Raw genomic sequence first — 19,119 nt, forward strand, 5'->3', positions numbered from 1 at the left:
AGATGGAACTTACCTTCCAAACTTTGAGGTTGTCTTTTATGGAAATATTGCTTCCCCCAGTGCTTTTTTTGGTTTTGCCACTCTACAATTTATTTTGAGGTATTACTTTAATGTTGTTTGGAGGGATATTTGGGAGAGGTTTGGAAAGTCCTTGCCTTTACCCCACCATCTTGCCTCTGCCTCTCCAAAGGTGACCAATTCTTTTTTATATAACTTGTTTGTATGAAGTCAGTAATCATTTTTTAAGCAACTACTATGTACCAGGCACTGTATTAAGCCCCAGTGATACAAAGAAATGCAAGAAAGTAGTCCTTGCTTCAAAGAGCTCAAAGTCTAATGGCAGAGATCACAAGAAAACAGCTTTGTCCGAACAGGACGTGTGTGTGTGTGTGTGTGTGTGTGTGTGTAAAGGAAATTGACTGCCCAACCTTTGCTCACTGCACAGGTATCTCAGTTCCTCCATCTCTATATCTCGGACTCTCAGAGGTTCCTCAATTCAAAGCTGGGAGTGTAACAAGGGATTCTGCTTCCTTTACAGACACAGACCAACTCCGACTCAGGGAAGGAAAGACCCCATGCTCTGGACGAGTGGAGATCTGGCACAGTGGCTCCTGGGGGACCGTATGTGATGACTCATGGGACCTAGAAGATGCTAATGTGGTTTGCCAGCAGCTGGGCTGTGGCTCTGCTGTGGCTTCCCTGGGAGAGGCTGCATTTGGCCCAGGAAATGGGACCATCTGGCTAGATGATGTACAATGCACAGGGAGAGAGTCCTCTCTGTGGGATTGCCCTGCAGAGCCCTGGGGGAAGAATGACTGTAAACATGATGAGGATGCTGGTGTCAGATGCTCATGTGAGTGTGAAGGACATAAGATGTGCTTATGGGAGCACTGAGAACAGATATTGAGATGAAGGATATGGGGCTAGAGTTGGCATGTAAATGGAGCTTCCATAGGTCTGGCCTCTGGTACCAGGGGAGGCTGTAATCTGATGCTGGAGTCATAGAATTTAGAACTCAAAGTAAAATCAGAGGTAATTATCCCAATGTCTTTACAGAGGAGGAAATAGAACCTCTACTCCAGTGAGGTTATATAACTGCCACAGGGGCACACACACTAACAAGTATGGTTTGCTGGGAAATTTTTGAACGCCGGTCCTGTGACTCCCAAAACTACCATGTCTCTTCTGTCCTCCGGCTCTCTTTCCAGGATTGCACTGGGGAGAGAATATGTAGGACATTTGGGAACCTTTCTAATCTGCTTGAATAGAGTATTTGGGGCACATAGCCTTTCCCTTTTCTGGAGCTCTCCATGGCCTACAAATTCCTGGCCAGACTTGTATCTGGAGATTTCTCACTCTAGATGTCTGTCTCACTCTCCTGACCCAAGCTGGTGGGAAAAAAATGCCTCATCATCACTTTTTCTTAGATGTTCTGCATCAAAACTTGGTCTAGTGCATTTTTTATATCTGCCTAGAGGAGGTTTTTGGGAGAAACTCTGTGTGCTAATTCCTGTTATTCTGTCATCTTGACTCTACTTCTACCTCTTCAGGTGTATAGTTTTATACTAAGGCATAAAGGTAGACAAAAGAAGATAGAGTCTCCATTCTGAAGCAAACTTTATGAATGAGAGTATACCAATTGTGAGGAGCAGTGACGAGGCAACTGCAGAAGTTGGGAGGCATCATCTGGAGTTGGCGCTTCATTCACTGATATTAATCATTTCCTCTGGCTATTTATATCTCTACATTGCTACTATTCCTCTGTGTGAAGGTCCCTAATACAACTAACTTGTACCAATTACGTTCACATAGTGTAGCTCAGAAAGATTTATCTTGGGGCTCCTGCTCTAAGTACATTATTTGCTGATTATTCTAAAAAAATAGAACCTTTTCTGATGTCCTCTAAAGATGGTTTTCTGGCAACCAAAACATCTGCTCTGACCTTACCATAGTCCATTGCCAAATCCACAAAAGTTATGTTCATCATCATATGCACAAAATGCTCTATAGCAAATGTAACAGATGCTACAGTCAAGTGTCAAAGTATTGTGGACTTGTTCCAGACTCATACATTGAGGAGAATGATTTGTACACAGTGGAATTATCAAATCATAAAAAAAGATTCATTTGCAGAAGTGATTACTTCCTTTCCAAGTCAGTAGAAATGTCACCTGTTTTCCTCTCTCTTTCTCTCCATTCTCTCTCCTTCTCCCTCCCTTTCTGTCTCTCTTTCTGTCTGTCTCTCTGTCTCTGTCTTTCTATCTCTATCTCTGTCTCTCTCTGTCTCTCACTCTATGTCTCTCTTAATCTCTCTGTCTTCTCTCTCCCTCTCCTTCCCTCTCTGTCTCTCTTTCTGTCTCTGTATCTCTGTCTGTCTATCTGTCTGTCTGTCTCTCTGCATATATAATATGTATATATACACACACACATATATATGTATATATATGCATATATATACATACATATGTACACACACACAGATAGATAGATCGATAGATAGATAGATAGATAGATAGATAGATAGATAAATAGATAGATATGCATTTATACGGATATGGATATGCCAGGAAAGCACTGGCCTGGCCCCACAATTCACAAATTTATATATGTGCATTGAACTTCATTGTACTGGCCATTATAATTCAAACAAACAAGTCTTTTTTCTCTTTTCCCTCCCTGATTTCTTATTGTGGTGGTGGACCCTCATAACCTATCACAGTGTTAAAGGAGCGTGCATTAAATGTCCTTATTCCTTAGCACATGGGTCCTAGTTCTCAGACATCCAAGAAGTAGCAAGAAATTAACCATGGAAAAATATGGAAACTGTATTTGAAAGATGGAGTGCAGAATTACAGAAACAATCTTGGATATCTCATAAAACCTTTATAAAGACCTCAAGGCAACTGAAATATAGACTATTCCAAGCATCCTTTATCTGACAAAAATGAAGAAAAAAGGTGAACAAAGCCCAAGAAAATTAATAAGAAGAGAAAATCTATTTAAAATAAGGTTCTTAGGGCAGAGGAGATGGTTACTTCTCTAATGGTGAGATATCATGTGAGTCTAATTCTCCTGCCTCGGTGAGAGGCATCCACTCCCTCTGCTGTTCACATGTGCCTAAAAGAGTAGAAGGATTGCATTTCTCTAGATTTGTCAGATCTGCTCTCTCAAAGAGTATTGAGAATTAAGCACCTTCAGTTTTATTTCAGGTTCAATCACAGTCAACATGCCTTCGAAGTATTAATTGTCATGGGCTCAGTTAAGGGAAGTTCCTATGCTTCTTCTCTCTTGGGAATATGCCAAACAGAGTTTCACATAATTGGTTGTGTCTCTTTCCTCATCAGGGAAAGCTTGTCATTCAGGGACACTCACTATAGTCCTTTCTTGTCTCTCCAGGATTGGTCCAGCTGGTTGGAGGAGATGGGCCCTGTATTGGGAGGGTAGAAGTCAATTCTGGAAGAAAACGGAGCACAGTCTGTGATTGGAATTTTAGTCTTTCTACTGCCAAAGTCATCTGTGCTGAATTAGAATTTGGGACTGTAGTCTCTATCATGAAAAAAGCCCACTTTGGAAGAGGAAATGGATACATCTGGGATAAAGAATTCCAATGTAATGGAAGTGAACCGCTTCTGTCATTATGCCCCACAGTACCACTTCCACAGGGAAAATGCAGTCACAGCATGGATGTTGGAGTCATTTGTTCAAGTAAAACTTTCACAATGCTTTTATGCTACTCCCACATTGCACTTGATACTGAAATTAGAAAATCACAATCACTTTTCTAAAGCCCTGTCTGTTTCTCCCCAGGGTACACAGATTTTCGTCTGATGAATGGAAGCTCCCAATGTGAAGGAAGAGTAGAGATCCAAGTTTTTGGGACCTGGAGAACTCTGTGACTCCCACTGGGACCTGGGAGAAGCCAATGTTCTCTGCCATCAGCTCAACTGTGGTGTTGCCATGAAGCCTCCAGAAGATGTATATTTTGGCAAAGGAAGTGTCCCGACCATAAGGGATACATTTTACTGCACAGGAACCGAGTCTCATTTATGGAATTGTTCAGTGACTATCCTGGGGACTTCTCCATGTTCCAAAGGAAAAGTTGCTTCTGTGGTCTGCTCAGGTAAGTGAAGAGAAATCTCTAATTTTGACTCAAAGCTTATCGCTAGGTGATGGGCCAGTGAACGCAATGATACATGCAGGAAGGAAAAGACTAGAAGTGTCTATACACATCAACAGTCAGGTGACCTTTTTCAGTATCCAGAGGGTAGCCATGGCATCTTTTCTCTGATAGCAAGTATGAAGAATCCTAACCATGTTGTTAGGAATTATTCATGGCAACTGTGTATGTTTATTTTGTATATGCCATCATTCATTCACGACTTTTCTTTGGGAATTCCCAGGTAGTAAACATATATTGTGATCCATCAACTACTTTAGAGGAAAGTGTAGAATTATACTAATGTGTAGTACTAATAGTGAACAGAGATGTATTGGCTCTGGACATTGGTAGGAAGGACCATGAATGAACAAACTTAAACAGGAAGGACTAGGAATTGTCTAATGAACTTTTTTAATGAAATATGAAGGGTGTTTCCCCAGAGCAAGATTCTGCAAGGACAGAATAGATTAGAGAAGGTCATAGACACTGGGATACTATTTGAAATTGGGGGGACCATATTACAGCCATCTTAGAATAAAATTCCAGGACTTTGTTCCTTGAAAATTGACACTTTTATCTCAAAAGCCATTTACAAAAGATCTCCTCATTGGGGGAAATTGATTTCATGAGGGTCAAAGTTGGTGAAAGCTGGAGAAAAGACAGATCCTGGTCAGAAAGAAAGAGAGATCCTGAGCCAGAAGACCAGCATCTCTCTTCTCCCCAGGTCTCATTAACTTCATCTCATGAAATCAATTTCCACTAGTGAAGAGATTCTTATGCAAATAGGCCCTTGAACCAAATATTACACAATTTCATCTTCTCTGTATATTTGTTAGAGGGAGTAAAAGTTGAATTTGATAAAACTTTCTCATCAGAGATACGAATAGTTCAATTTATATCTACCTAGTCCAAGAGAGATACCTATCCCTCTAGAGCAGGGATTCTTGACTTTCCTTGGGCCATGGCCTCCCTTGGGGTAGCCTCAGGACTCCTAAGAGTAATGTTTCTAACTGATTTCCCCCATCAATTGATGTCAGGACAATCAGAAGTTAGATTGAACCTGATCATTGCCCCTCTACACTAACAATATTTAAGGGAGTAGATAAAAATAATTCTAGCCTGCTACCCCTTCTCTCTGAGGAGAGTAGAGCAGCCTCTGGCTCCAACCTCCTGCTTCCTCTCCTGATTGGAATTAAAGTCTCCCTCAGAGAAGTGGAGGGGGAGAAGCTAGGTATGGAGGCAGCCAGGTGGTGCTTTTAGAGTTCAGGTGCAGGAGTCAAGAAGACCTGAGTTCAAATTTGGCCTCAGACAATTACTCTCTGCATGTCCCTGGGCAAGTCACTTAACTCTATTTGCTTTAGTTTCCTCATCTGTAAAATGATCTGGAGAAGGAAAGGGCAAATCACCCCAGTATCTTTGCCAAGAAAACTCTAAATTGGGTCACAAAGAACTGAACACAAATGAAATGACTGACCTACAACAAGAAGGGGAGAAGAGAGTGTTTATTCTTCCTCCTTCCGAGCCACACAATGATACCCCTATGCTACATGTGAGAGGGACAGCTCTTTCTACACATGACGTCTCACCCTGTATAAGCCTCTACACATAGGCCCTATCTGTAAGTGGGGCTCTCCTTACATAAATAAGACACCAATTATACTAAAATATAGTTATTAATATATTTCATTTATTTATTTTCTTTTACAAAATAGTATTTTATTTTTTCCTAATTACATGTAAAGATGATTTCAACATTCATTTTGAAATTTTTAGTTCCAAATTGTCTCTTTCCTTCCATAAACACACCCCTCTCTAAGCAATTTTTATCAATATATTTTAAAACATATTCATGTGCTCCAAGTAAAAAACTCCTGCTCTGGAGTTTGGACATAAGCTGGTGGCAGACACATGGTAGGGGAAGGTACCCTATACAGTCCATAGGTGCAAGAGCTAGCAGAGGGGGAACAAAACCTGAGGAAGGATGACCAGCTAGAAGTGCTGCAACCTTTCTCTCAGAAGCTCTTCTTTATGGAAGGTTACAGACTTCTTAGGGAACTTTGTATATGAAGGTATGGCTGGAGCTATGGGAGCTATAGAACTGTCAATGACAGCAGTTCTGTTTGACTGCATAGAGCCAAAACATGCCCTCTTAGACTGGGAAAAATCCCTTTGTCCCTCCCTCACAACCTGACTTCTTTCCAATTTGCTGACCCTCTCCTTCTCTCATGCAGTGCCTTTCCTCAAGGTATATATTTACCTTACTTATCCTCTTCTGGCTTAAAACTTCCAGCCCTGGATCTAAGCTATGTGCTTTTTGCAGGAAACCAGACACAGTCCCTCATGTTCAATAATTCACAGTCTGACCAGGAAAAGGTACCTGTCTTATTTTCAGGTAAGAAAGAAAGTCGGACAAAATGAGGAAACCCTTCTCATTCCTGGGGAAAATGGGCAATTAATCTGCATTTCTTCTTGTAGAAATTGGACAGCTTCGTCTGTTGAATGGAAGAGGTCCCTGCTCTGGAAGAGTTGAAGTCTATTACAATGGTACCTGGGGGACTGTCTGTGATGATTCTTGGGACTTGAGCGATGCCCATGTGGTGTGCAGGCAACTGGGCTGTGGAGTGGCCCTCAAAGCCATGGTCTCTGCTCACTTTGGACAAGGATCAGGGCCCATCTGGCTAGATGAGCTTAGCTGCTCTGGAAATGAATCCCACCTAGGAGAGTGCCCTTCCCTCCATTGGGGGTCGGCATGACTGCAGGCACAAAGAGGATGCAGGAGTCCTCTGCTCAGGTCCGGGCCATACACATCCTACTAACAGTGAGGGACTTATGTGAGCACTTAGGAGGTGGGGCTTAGAGACGTGAGGGAGGAGGAGCTGATTCAGACAGGGAGGAGGACTTCCTGCCCCAACCACAGCCCTTCCTAGAGTGCAGTTTTAAGGCAAGACCTCTTATCTGAAGGATGATTTTATTTATCTCCTACATTTGTATAGATGGGTCTCTGCCCTTATGAAGGGGTGTATGTGGGTGTGTGTGTGTGTGTGTGTGTGTGTGTGCGTGTATATTTTCTTATACTTCATTTCCTAATAGAGTGCTATTCTCAGAATAGGTATACATGTCTGCTGATTTACTTTTCTATTGGTGGTTCACAGATACACACTAATTTTGAAACTGTGAAACTGAGTAGTGAAATCACAGTAAAGGCATTCCTGTCTTTTTAATGGGGGACACAAGATAGAGAGAATTGTACAGAAATATAGAGGAAGGAATTCTGGAAAAAGAAGGACTGGGGTATGTACTATCCAGTGGAGACTCCTTAGCAGAGCCAGAGAACCTAATACAATTTTGAGAGGGCAGAGACCCAGACAATATGGGAACAAATGTCCCCTCTGATTGTGCCATACTTTCCTCTCCATTTACAGAATCCCTGGATCTCAGGCTGGGAAGTGAGGACCATAATTGTTCTGGATGGCTAGAAGTTTTCTACAATGGAACATGGGGTAGTGTTTGCTCCAACTCCATGGACTACAATACTGTATCAGTGATTTGCAGACACCTGGAATGTGGTGCCAAGGGGAATATTGAAACATTTTCTAGCTCCCAAGAAAGTTGGAATGCCCGGTGGATAGACAAACTCAAATGCCAAGGTCAAGAATCCTTCCTCTGGCATTGTTCTCAATCTTGGGACCAGAATTCTTGCCACCAGGGCGACGAAGCCTTTGTCACATGTGAAGGTAACTACATCTGTCTCTTCCGTTTGATTCCTTTTTAATGGAATTACTTTTTTAGTCCAAGTGGATTCAATCTGTGAACATGATCTAGACCCAAATTTATTTTTATCTATCCAAGTAAGTAGTGGAAGAGACCTAAGTTGGTAATGACAAAGACTTCAGATTTTTTATTTAAGTTGAGTAATACTTGATGTGAACAAATTGTGAGTCAGTCTTTCTCTCCTCCACAATTCCTGCCCTCATAGCAGGAGATTAAATATTCCCTCAAACAACCTAGCCTCCCAGTTCTTCACCTTATTCATTTCCAAAAACATCCATCCAACTTAGAGACAATGGGCATACCTTTGATCTTGCTATCACCCACTTATTTATTTGTGAACTCTGAAATTCCTTTATCTGTTTATAACTGATGGTAATTACAATTCTCCCTCTGTCTTGCAACCCCCTAACTATTCTTTATCCACATCATGATCTCCAATCCTCAGATGTTTCCAAGGTCATTATTCCTACTTTGACTAGACTGTCTCTTTTCTCCATCTTGATTCTTTGGTGAACCAGTTCATGTCTATTATATCCACTTCTATTGAGTCTCTTGCTATACTATTTCCAAACTTGCCTTTCCAAGCCTCAGTCCTGGTGTATGTCTACCACATACTGCCTTTGCTCCTACTCAGGGAAACCTGAATGAAACTGGAAAAAATCATGGGACCATGCTGACTTGGTTCATAAAAATATGTTACCTAATCCTATTGGGCCCTCATTGTAGCAAGTGAATCTTTTATGCCTCCCTAATTGATTCACCAACCCACTCTCCATAGTGCCTTTTCCAAACTGTTTCATCCCTCCTCAAACCCCCTCTTCCCTTCCCTCTCATCCTTGTCTCCTATTTCATTGAAAAAGTCAAAGCCATTTATCAAGAATTCCCTGTTCTTCCCTCCACATATCATCTCACCCAGAAACTTTCTGTCACTTTCTCTTCTTTTACCCTTGTCTCACATAAAGAGATGACCCTTCCTCTTGCCAAGGCAATTCTTGTCTACTAACTACTCTCCTACCACACACAAACATACTTGTTTCCCCATCTTCATAAAACCTCTCACTTAATCCATCCATCCCTCCCTGCTGGCTATCATCCTATGTTTTCCCTTCCTATGGTGGCTAAAATCAAAAGTCAATATTCAAGTATAGAGATGGGGTATCATGTGTGAGGAACAGCGAATGGGCCAGTACAGCTGAGTAGTAGAGTGTGTAGAGAGGAGTAATATATAAGAATCGTGGATAAATACAATGAGACCAAGTTAAGAGAAACTGTGGAGAACAGAGAAGTTCTATTGGATCCTAGAGGTAGCAGGGAACTACAGGATTTTATTGGACATGGGCATGATGTGGATAGTTAGGTGGTGCAGGCCTGGAATTAGGAAGACTCATCTTCCTAAAGTTCAAATCCAGTCTCAGACACTTAACTAGCTGTGTGACCCTGGACAAGTCACAACCCTGTTTGTTCGTGTAAAATTCTCTGGAGAAAGAAATGGCAAACCACTCCAGTATTTTTGCCAACAAAACCTCAAATGGGGTCACAGAGAGTCAGACGTAACTGAAAAATGATTTAACAACAACAAAAATTATGTGGGCAAAAGTTTACTCTAAAATTATCATAGATTGGCAAGGAGAAGACCAATCAGAAGTCTTTGCAATAGTCCTAGAGATGATGGAGACCTGAACTAGAATGGTGGCTGTGTTCGTGAAGAGAAGGGAACGTGGGGAGATGGAAATGGCAGGATTTTCCAGTTAACTGGATCTGTGGGGAAAGTGAGAATGAGTGTTTAAGGATAGCACTAAGATTGAGAGTCTGAGTGATTGGGAGGGTGGTAGTGTCTTCTACAGTAATATAAAAGTTTCTGAGGAGGAAAGTGTGTGAGGAGGAGAAATAACAGGCGATAATGAGTGTTATTTTAGACACATTGAGTTGAGATGACTATGGGATAGGAGGAAGGCTATATGACTCAACCACTCCCTATGAAAATCGTTCATGTCTTGGAGAATTAACTCTGTTAGGTCAGAGAATGTGCTGAGAAATTTGTGAGCAAGGGGTTGAGGTAGGGGTGGGGGAACCTACAGAACTTTCTTAGAGAATATGTGGCCCTTGTAGAAATTTCTAATTTTGGCATCTGAATTTGGGATCTGACTTCAGCACAGGTCGTCTGACTCTAATCCATATGATCTCTAAGTTTCTTCTTGAGCTTGAGCTGGATGAAGAAGTAGGAGATCTAGGAGCCTTCCTAAGCTGTTTGGATGGAGCATTATGGGAAGATGTTCACATGATAGAGAGTTTAGAGCAGGATGAAGAAGCCATGCCCAACCTGAGCTCTACCCAATCTTCAGATTTTTTTTCTCCTCTTCTCTTCCAGTTGAGAAGTTGCCATTGGCCTCAAAAGGTACAATGCTCTACCACTCCATCACTCCCCTTCTACAAGCTCTGGGTAAATTTGACAACAAAAATGTTCCCAGGCCCAAGGTTGACCTTCTTTCATTTCTAAGGAGATCTACTGTAACAGAATACTGAGAAGCTGCTGAGAAGCTTGTGGGTTGGGCATTGAGGTGGGGTTTGGAGGGGTCTACAGAATGTTCTTCAAGAATATATCACCCAAGAGGCAGCTAGGTGGCACAAAGGGGCAGCTAGGTGACACAGTGGATAGAGCACTGACCCTGAAGTCAGGACAACCTGAGTTCAAATCCAGCCTCAGACCAAACACTTACCACTTACTAGCTGTGTAAGCCTGGGCAAGTCACTTAACCCCAATTGCCTAAAAAAAAACTAAAAAAAAAAAGGGGAAAAGAAAAACAGTGTCTAGGGGGCAGTTAGGTGGTGCAGTGGATAGAGCGCTGGCCCTGAAGTCAGGACAACCTGAGTTCAAATCCGACCTCACACCAAATAATTCACACTTATTAGCTGTGTAACCCTGGGCAAGTCACTTAACCCCAATTACCTAAAAAAAGAAAAAAGAAAAGAAAAGAAAAAAAAGAATCTAAAGAATATATCACCCTTCTGCCAATTTCCAGTTTGGACATCTGGAACTCAGGCCCCATAAGGAAGGACCGTCCCTTCACTGTCCTTTCTTGGGCATCCAGGCTTATCCCACTTGCCTCTACAGAGCAGTTGGGTGAGGTCCCCAGTTGGAGGATCTTTAGGTTGAGGGTGAGCCTCAGATTTCCCTTCTCTCTCCATACTAACCTCAGTGAGGTGTCCTGGGGAGAGTCTGATAACTTCTTCCATAATCCAAAGCCTTATGATTCTTCTTCTCCAAAGGACCTAAAGCCTCTTTGAACCCTCTGCTTGGGATCCTCTGCTTCATTTTAGGGGCCCTTCTCCTCCTAGGCCTCATCCTCCTAGGGATTCAGATACACAGAGGGAGAATCCAGCAAAAAGGTGGGCAACCCGTGGGGAACTGAACAACATGGGAAAGAGTGTGGGTGAGTGAAGGGAGGAAATGATAGGGATAGGGATTATGGACAAGGCTAAATAAAGTACTTCAGGACTGGATATGACCCATATGTTTTGCTCTGGTTTTCAAGCCCCAAATAGCTCCAACTGTCACTGGCCCAGGAGAGGCTAAGCTGTGAGCACAGACGTTGTGTTAGTTATGGGATTCCAAAGGTCATACCATATGGGCTGGGCAGAAGAGGCATCCATATTAGAACTAGGGAGTTGCCTGAGTGTGAACAGAAAATAGATTGAGGAGGGCCCATGAGACAAATATATGTCAGGTGATGGTCTCAATCCAAGAATTTTTGATCCATGGTCATTTGTCCCAGCTTTGTCTAGATGTGGGGATTCTGTTTATGAAGCCATCTACCAAGAGATCGATTACCACCTCACAGGGCACAAGGAGGACATTCTGAGTGGCCCAGGTAACTGTATCTTCTGCCCATCCCTCTTCTTTGGACACTCTGGACATGAACTAAATGTTTTTGTCAGCACCAGAATCTATGGCCTTGGCATCTTCAGAAATCTCTGACTCTAACTATCTGCTATGGTTTTCCCCACCCCACCCCCTTCCCATAACATTTAAGTTTCCATTTCCCATTCTCTACATGTGAAGGCAGGTCCAACAACTCAATTCTGAGCTCTGAGCTTTATCTCTAGAGAGAAAATGCCCAGAGTTCTGGGTTCTTTTGGTTCTGATGTTCTTTTGTCAGTCTGGGTCCCATTGATTATAGTGCCTGCAAGTTCAGGATAGAACCCTCATAATTTCAGGTCCAAAGATGCAATGATTTCATTTCTCTAAGAGGATAGCCAACTCAATAGAATTGATTAACCCTATTATACCATTCCCTCTAAATCTGGAGCTTTCTTGGTAAGAACAAAATTGGAGCAAAAAGGCTTGAGTGTCCCAAAGAGATAATAACATGAAACCATGGATGAAACCCCCTTCCATACCTTTAGGACTTTTCCATCCACATAAATTGTACTGATCTTTATGAGCAGAGCCCACTCTCCTGGACAGCCCTGACACCCTCACTCACCAACAAACTTTGCATTGAAGAACAGCACCCTTCTGTTAGGACAACATCACCCAGGGCATGCTACAATTTTTAAAACATAGCTGGTTTTACATTACTGATGTCTTATCAATCAAGTTCTTACCAGCCAAACGTGGAGATTTCCAGGAAGGTGGCATAAGAGTTTCTGTCATGTTTGGGAGGTCCCTTAGTCACACCAGAACACTTTGACTAATCATCTCAAAAAGTGATTTTTTGTCCTCATCACCCCTCTTTAAGTGCCCCCTGGTGTCAGAACACATTGTGACGTTGTTCTGAAAAGTCTGGATAAACCCAACCTGGGGCATGGGAGGAATGAGTTTCCTTTTCCTATTTGATTCTGTCAGGTTCTTCTCATCAGGGTCCCTTCTGGATGATGTGAGAGACAAGCTTCCATACCATACAGGGGAAAATGAAGGGAAAAGCCAACCTGCACCTTCCCCAAGTAATAAGAAAGGGTAGGCCTTAGAGGCAAGGACTGATGTTTCCCAAGGAGTTTTTTGCCCTGGAGGGCATCAGCAACAACACAGTTCTCCTGTCCTCAGCTCCTCCTCATCCCAGACATCCCATACCTCCCCAGGATAGGCTTTTAAGAACTCTGTCAATGGGAACTGGGTACTCTGTGTTTCACTCTAAACATGTGCTTGGGAGATATAGGTTGAGACTGAGGCAAGAGACATGATTCAGGGCAAGGGAGGAAAGGAGCCAGGTTTGGTTTGATAGGTGGCTAGTCCCCTGAGAGGAGCATAGGGTTTGAGTTCAGGGTTAGAGTACTGATCAAAGAGGCTTCAGAATCTGGAGGATAATTCAGGGAATCAGCTCACTCTCTCTTGTGTATTCTGTCTCAGGGTCACTATCACCAGAGCAACATGAATGAATCATGACAGGGTTGAAGGTTCTGGTCCAAGTGATTTCATCTTTGAAGCTGGGGCCAGTAATAAACAATGAGGTAATAGAAATTAAGAAAGCAGAATTTTGAAGATAAAAAAAATGAAGGGAAAATAACAGTATGGGGACAGAAATCATTGTCCTATATAAGGGAGCATTTGTCCCCTTTGCCACCTTTGTGATTCTTGATGCAAAGTTAGGTCACTAACTCTAACCCAAGGTAGTCTTATTCTTTAGCTGAATACATCTTTGAATACCTACTGATACTCCTTTATATCTTAAAAAAATTACTTATTTGTTTTCACATGCGCAAGGGACATCCCCTCACTTGCAGCAAAATCATGTTGAAAACAAAACTGTCACCTCTCCCTCAGATATCTCAAGTCAGCCTTATGATACCCCAGGTGATGGGTACGATGATGCTGAAGAATTATCTGGGCCTGAAATTCCTCCTGTCACCCAGATGAATGAAGGGAGTACTTTGGAATCTACCAATGAGTGGGATGAGTACACAGCATCACACACAGATGGGTGGCTCCCAACAGACTTATTGACCTGATCAGTGAGATTTCCAGCTACAAGTGAACTTATTTTGGAAGATGAGGGGGTGGCACTGCCTACACATACCCTTATGTGAAAACACAAACATGTCTATATACAGATGTGTTCGACTACCAAATTTATGAGTATATGCATATGTGCCTATACATATGTGCTTACATGTATTCAAGTGTATAGACGTGGGTCTACATATGTTTGTATATACATACATACATACATAAGGTGAAGAGATTTTGTCAGTACATAGAGAATTCTATGTATTGACATTTTTTCAAGAATATACCTGGGACAACTGTACCCTCAGTGATGTGATTAAGCAACTAAATGAGCAAGTCCTGGGGTTCTGAAGCTGCCTTCTCCATTCTCCCATTCCCTTTGACTCCAAACCACCCTCAATGTCAAAAGAAGCCCTTCCATAGCCCTCTCTCAGTCCTGGCCATTCATGCTCCCTTTCTTGTCAATGGTGCATCTAGACTGAGAAAGGATTCTGTACCCAGGCCTTGAAGGTGGCCTTCTTTTCACCCACCTGTACTACCACCAAAGGCTCCTTGCTTTTCTTTAGCCACAGCTACAAATTCAGCTCTACTTTACTTGTTCTAGGTCAGTCTCCTGAGTTCTTTGGGGGATCCTCTGAGTCCAGGCTGGGAGAAGATGACCCACCAATGTCTTCTGAGGACCTGGGATATGATGAAGCTGAGATTGGTGTCCCTCAGATGTCACTTTAAGATCTTCGGCTACAAATAGTTTCTTAATAAATGTTTATTGAATTGGAGTGGAGTGGAATCAATTTCCTGCGATACTTGAAATAGTTTTAGAATTCACCTGCCCTCCAACACTCTATCCTGAGAGGACAACGTTGAGGGTTTCCTCTTCATCACCTCTCATGTGGTGAACACCTCTCCACTATCCTGAACTTTCCCACTAGGGTGAAATTTTTGCCTCTATCAAAAGTGCTTCTCCTTCAGGACCTTTAATTCTGAAATCTCCCTCTTTCATCCTTCTTCTTTTCCTATATCCTCACTCCTAAACCTGCCTTTATCTATATCTGATTCTCTAATCTCCTGATCTCCCCTTTTTCTTCCAGTCCTTTACCCACAATATGACTTCATTTGTTTTCCTACCCTTCACTAATAAAATGATCAGCCTTCTCAACTGTTCAGAAAACTTCTGTATAAGCAAAGATGCTTTATGAAGAGTCCAGGCATGTTCTCTGAACTACTGAGAACACACCTCTTCAGAGAAGCACCTTCTCTGTCGAATTACCACTCTGGTAAGCTAGTCTTCTCCTCTACTCCTCCAGACATGGAGATCTTATGTTCACTCTCAGCTGGACAGAAGATTATGATACCAGGTTCCTAGTTCTTTTCAATCCCTTCTGCTATCCTCCATAAGAGTCTCCCTTGATTCAGGAATCAATCCATGAACATATCTGCATCATAATTAATGTCTTTACTTCCACATTGTACTCCTGACCTAGCTAGTGAGAGAAATTATTATTAATAACCAGCTATGGGGGAGATCTAGCATTTTTCCTTGTCCTATTTCCTTATTCAAAGCTCAGTCTTTGAAGGACATTACGACCTCTGCCCAAAATTTACCCCACCTAGACCATCTTACCTAGGTGAATTCCAGCTCATTGTGCTCTACTCAGGTTTGGATGCGGATAAATTCTCTCATTAAATTGCCTAAGGGGACGGAGCCAAGATGGTGGAGTAAAAGCACTGACTTGCTTGAGCTCTCCCCCAAACTCCTCCAAATACTTATAAAAAATGGCTCTAAACAAATTCTAAAGAGGCAGAACCCACAAAAGGAAAGAGTGAAACAAATTTACAGACCAATACAGCCTGGACTTTTGATCAGAAAGGAATATTGTGCCAAGGGTAGAGAGTTGCCCAGTTCAGCGTGGGCGCACAGGCAAGGCAGGCCTCAGTGAACCTGGAGTAGGCCTCAGAGGACTGAATCATGAGCAGCTGTGGCAATTTCCAGACTTCTCAACCCACTAACACCAAAGACAACTCAGAAGGTCAGTGGGAAATGTCTGTGACTGCTTCGAGAGAGAGAAGCGTGGTCCCAGCCCCAGTCCCAAGCTCAGCCCTGGGGTGGCAGGGCTTCTGGAGCTTCCAGCCCACAGTCTGAGGGGGAATCTAGTGGCTGATCAGAGGGGGATTGCAGGTATCTCTCTGCTGGTGTAGGATTCTCTTGCTTTGCTTGTGCTTGGATCTGGGTCACAGTTCTGGGTGGCGGTGCTGGAGTGAGGAGTAGGGCTGGCATGGTGGAGCTTGTGCCTTGGTGGAGAGGGAATCCTCACAGTTCCAAGGCAGAAAAGAGTGCATGTGGTCACTTATAGACCACAGCACAGGCCAGGAAAGGAGTAAACACCTCACCCCTTTTCATACCACCTTGGAAGAACTGAAAATTTACAGGTCCCTAGAAGTATCTCTGAAAACAGCTGCACAAAACCCCCAAAGGTTGGGACAGTACATTCTCCACATTGTAAGCAGACCTGTACCTTAACAAAGAGTTTAAAACTCAAGTAATTAGCTGGGATCATGAATTTAAAAAGGGTCCAAAAAAGTCAGACCATAGAATCTTTCTTTGGTAACAAAGAAGATCAAAACATACAACCAGAAGAAGAAACACAGTCAAAGCTTCTATATCCAAAGCCTCCAAGAAAACTATGAATCAGTCTCAGGCCATGGAAGAGCTCAAAAAGGAGTTTGAGAAACAAGTAAGAGAAGTAGAGGAAAAACTGGGAAAGAAATGAGAGTGATGCAAGAAAATCATGAAAAACAAGTCAACAGCCTGTTAAAAGAGACCCAAAGAAATACTGAAGAAAATAACATCTTAAAAAATAGCCTAACGCAAATGGCAAAAGAGGTCCAAATAGCCAATGAGGAGAAGAATGCACTAAAAAGCAAAATTGGCCAAATGGAAAAGTAAGTCCAAAAGCTTACTGAAGAAAATACTTTCTTAAAAATTAGAATGGAGCAATTGGAAGCTAGTGACTTTATGAGAAATCAAGACACTGTAAAACAAATCCAAAAGAATGAAAAAATAGAAAACAATGTGAAATATCTCATTGGAAAAACAACTGACCTGGAAAATAGATCCAGGAGAGATCATTTAAAAATTATTGCACTATCTGAAAGCCATGATCAAAAAAAGAGCCTAGACATTATCTTTCAAGAAATTATCAAGGAAAACTTGCCCTGATACCTTAGAACCAGAGGGTAAAATAGAAATGGAAAGAATCCACTGATCACCTCCTGAAAGAGATCCCCCAAGGAAAACTCCTAAGAACATTATAACCAAATTCCAGACGTTCCAGGTCAAGGAGAAAATATTGCAAGCAGCCAGAAAGAAACAATTCAAGTATGGTGGAAACACAATCAGGATAACACAAGATTTAGCAGCTTCTTCATTGAGGGACCACAGGGCTTGGAATATAATATTCCGGAGATCAAAGGAGATAGGATTACAGCCAAGAATCACCTACCCAGCAAAACTGAGTATAATCCTTCAAGGGGAAAATGATCATTCAGTGAAATAGGGGACTTTCAAGTATTCTTGATGAAAAGACCAAAGCTGAATAGAAAATTTGGCTTTCAAACACAAGACTCAAGTGAAACATGAAGAGGTAAACAGGAAAGAGAAATCAGAAGAGACTTATTAAAGTCGAACTGTTTACATTCTGCATGGAAAGATGATATTTGTAACTCATGAGACCTTTTTCAGTATTAGAGTGGTTGGAGGGAAAAAATTATATGTAGATAGAGAGACAGACAGACAGAGGGCAGAGGGTGAGTTGAAGATGAAGGGTGATATCTGGAGAATAAAATTAAAGGATGAGAGAGGATTATACTGAAAGAAGGAGAAGGGGAGAGGTAGATTGGGATAAATTATCTCACATGAAACAGACAAGAAAAGGCTTTTACAGTGGTGGGGAATTGGGGGAAGGTGAGAAGGAATGAGTGAATTTTATTCTCATAAGATTTGGCTTAAGGAGGGAATATCATACACACTCAGTTGGGTATGGAAATCTATTTTACCCTACAGGAAAATGGGAGGGAAGGGGACAAGAGAGAAGGGAGATAATAGAGGGGAGGGCAGATTGGAGGAGGGGGTAATCAGAAGCAAACACTTCTGAAGAGGTACAGGATCAAAAGAGACAACAGAATAAATGGAGGGTGGGATAGGATGAAGGGAAATATACTTAGTTTTTCACAACATGACTACTATGGAAGTGTTTTGTGTGACTACATAGGTATAACCTGTATCAAGTTGCTTGCCTTTTCAATAAGGATGGGTGGGGAAAGAGGAAAGGAGAAAATTTGTAACCCAAAGTTTTAAGAACATGTTTAAAAAATCATTTTCACATGCAACTAAGGAAAAAGAAATACAGGAAAAGGGGTATAGAAATCTACCCTGCCCTACAGGAAAATAGAAGGGGAAGGGGAAAAGAGAAGGTGGGGAGAGATAGAAGGTAGGGCAGATTAGGGGAAAGGGTATACAGAATGCATGCCATCTTGGCATTGGGGGGAGGGATGAGATGGGGGGAAAATTTGGAACTCTAAATCTTGTGGAAGTAAATGTTGAAAACTAAAAATAAATATTTTTTTTTAAAAATTGTCCAAGGCTCGGGGTGAATTGGAAGTAAATGACATGATCAAAGTCATATCTTCCCAGCCCCTCATTAGAATAGGTCCACCTCTCATTATAATATTCATTCTCTTTCATTACTTATTAACCAATCAGGGTCAATTGCCACCCTCAGAAACATCCACTCTTCCAGGGGCATATAAGTTTTGAGTGGGTTCCATAAGGGCTCTTTGGCATTAAAGAATGTCACTGAACCCTTTTATTGATAATATGCTAGCATTATTAACAAAATAATTAATTTCCCAGAAACCATGTCTCTTGAACTTCTTAAATGTCACACTGCTTATAACCTAAACTGAAAACATTTCTATGAAGTTAACTCATTCTACAACTCCTCCTCTTCCCTGCCCCTTCAAACCCCTATCCTAAGCCCTTCCCCCCAATTTCCACAGTGTATTTTATTCATTGCTTTGTAGGATATCATCTGTCCAAACAAATAATTTTTTCAATAAGCACATCTAAAACATCTATTATATACTTATAGATGCAATTCCTGCTCTGTCAGTGATGCAGAAGAATGCACATTATAATGTATGGTAAGTCATTAGAATCTCCCACCTCTAGCCAGCCATGTAGGACTTA

At 41.9% G+C, this 19,119-nt stretch overlaps 1 protein-coding gene across 1 annotated transcript; it reads left to right on the top strand.

Annotated features, from left to right (window-relative positions):
- The first annotated feature begins 575 nt into the window (after positions 1–575).
- On the top strand, positions 576–12,568 carry LOC110199362 (scavenger receptor cysteine-rich type 1 protein M130-like). The gene is given in 8 exon segments (XM_078155687.1): positions 576–621; positions 3,397–3,705; positions 3,817–3,883; positions 3,885–4,120; positions 6,614–6,900; positions 6,902–6,950; positions 7,582–7,893; positions 11,704–12,568. Coding segments are annotated over 8 exon segments (1,509 nt in total). The 3' UTR covers positions 11,907–12,568.
- Positions 12,569–19,119: the final 6,551 nt, after the last annotated feature.

Source organism: Phascolarctos cinereus, unplaced genomic scaffold (genome assembly GCF_003287225.1).
Source record: "Phascolarctos cinereus isolate Bilbo 61053 unplaced genomic scaffold, phaCin_HiC Scaffold_5;HRSCAF=322, whole genome shotgun sequence".
NCBI lineage: Eukaryota > Metazoa > Chordata > Mammalia > Diprotodontia > Phascolarctidae > Phascolarctos > Phascolarctos cinereus.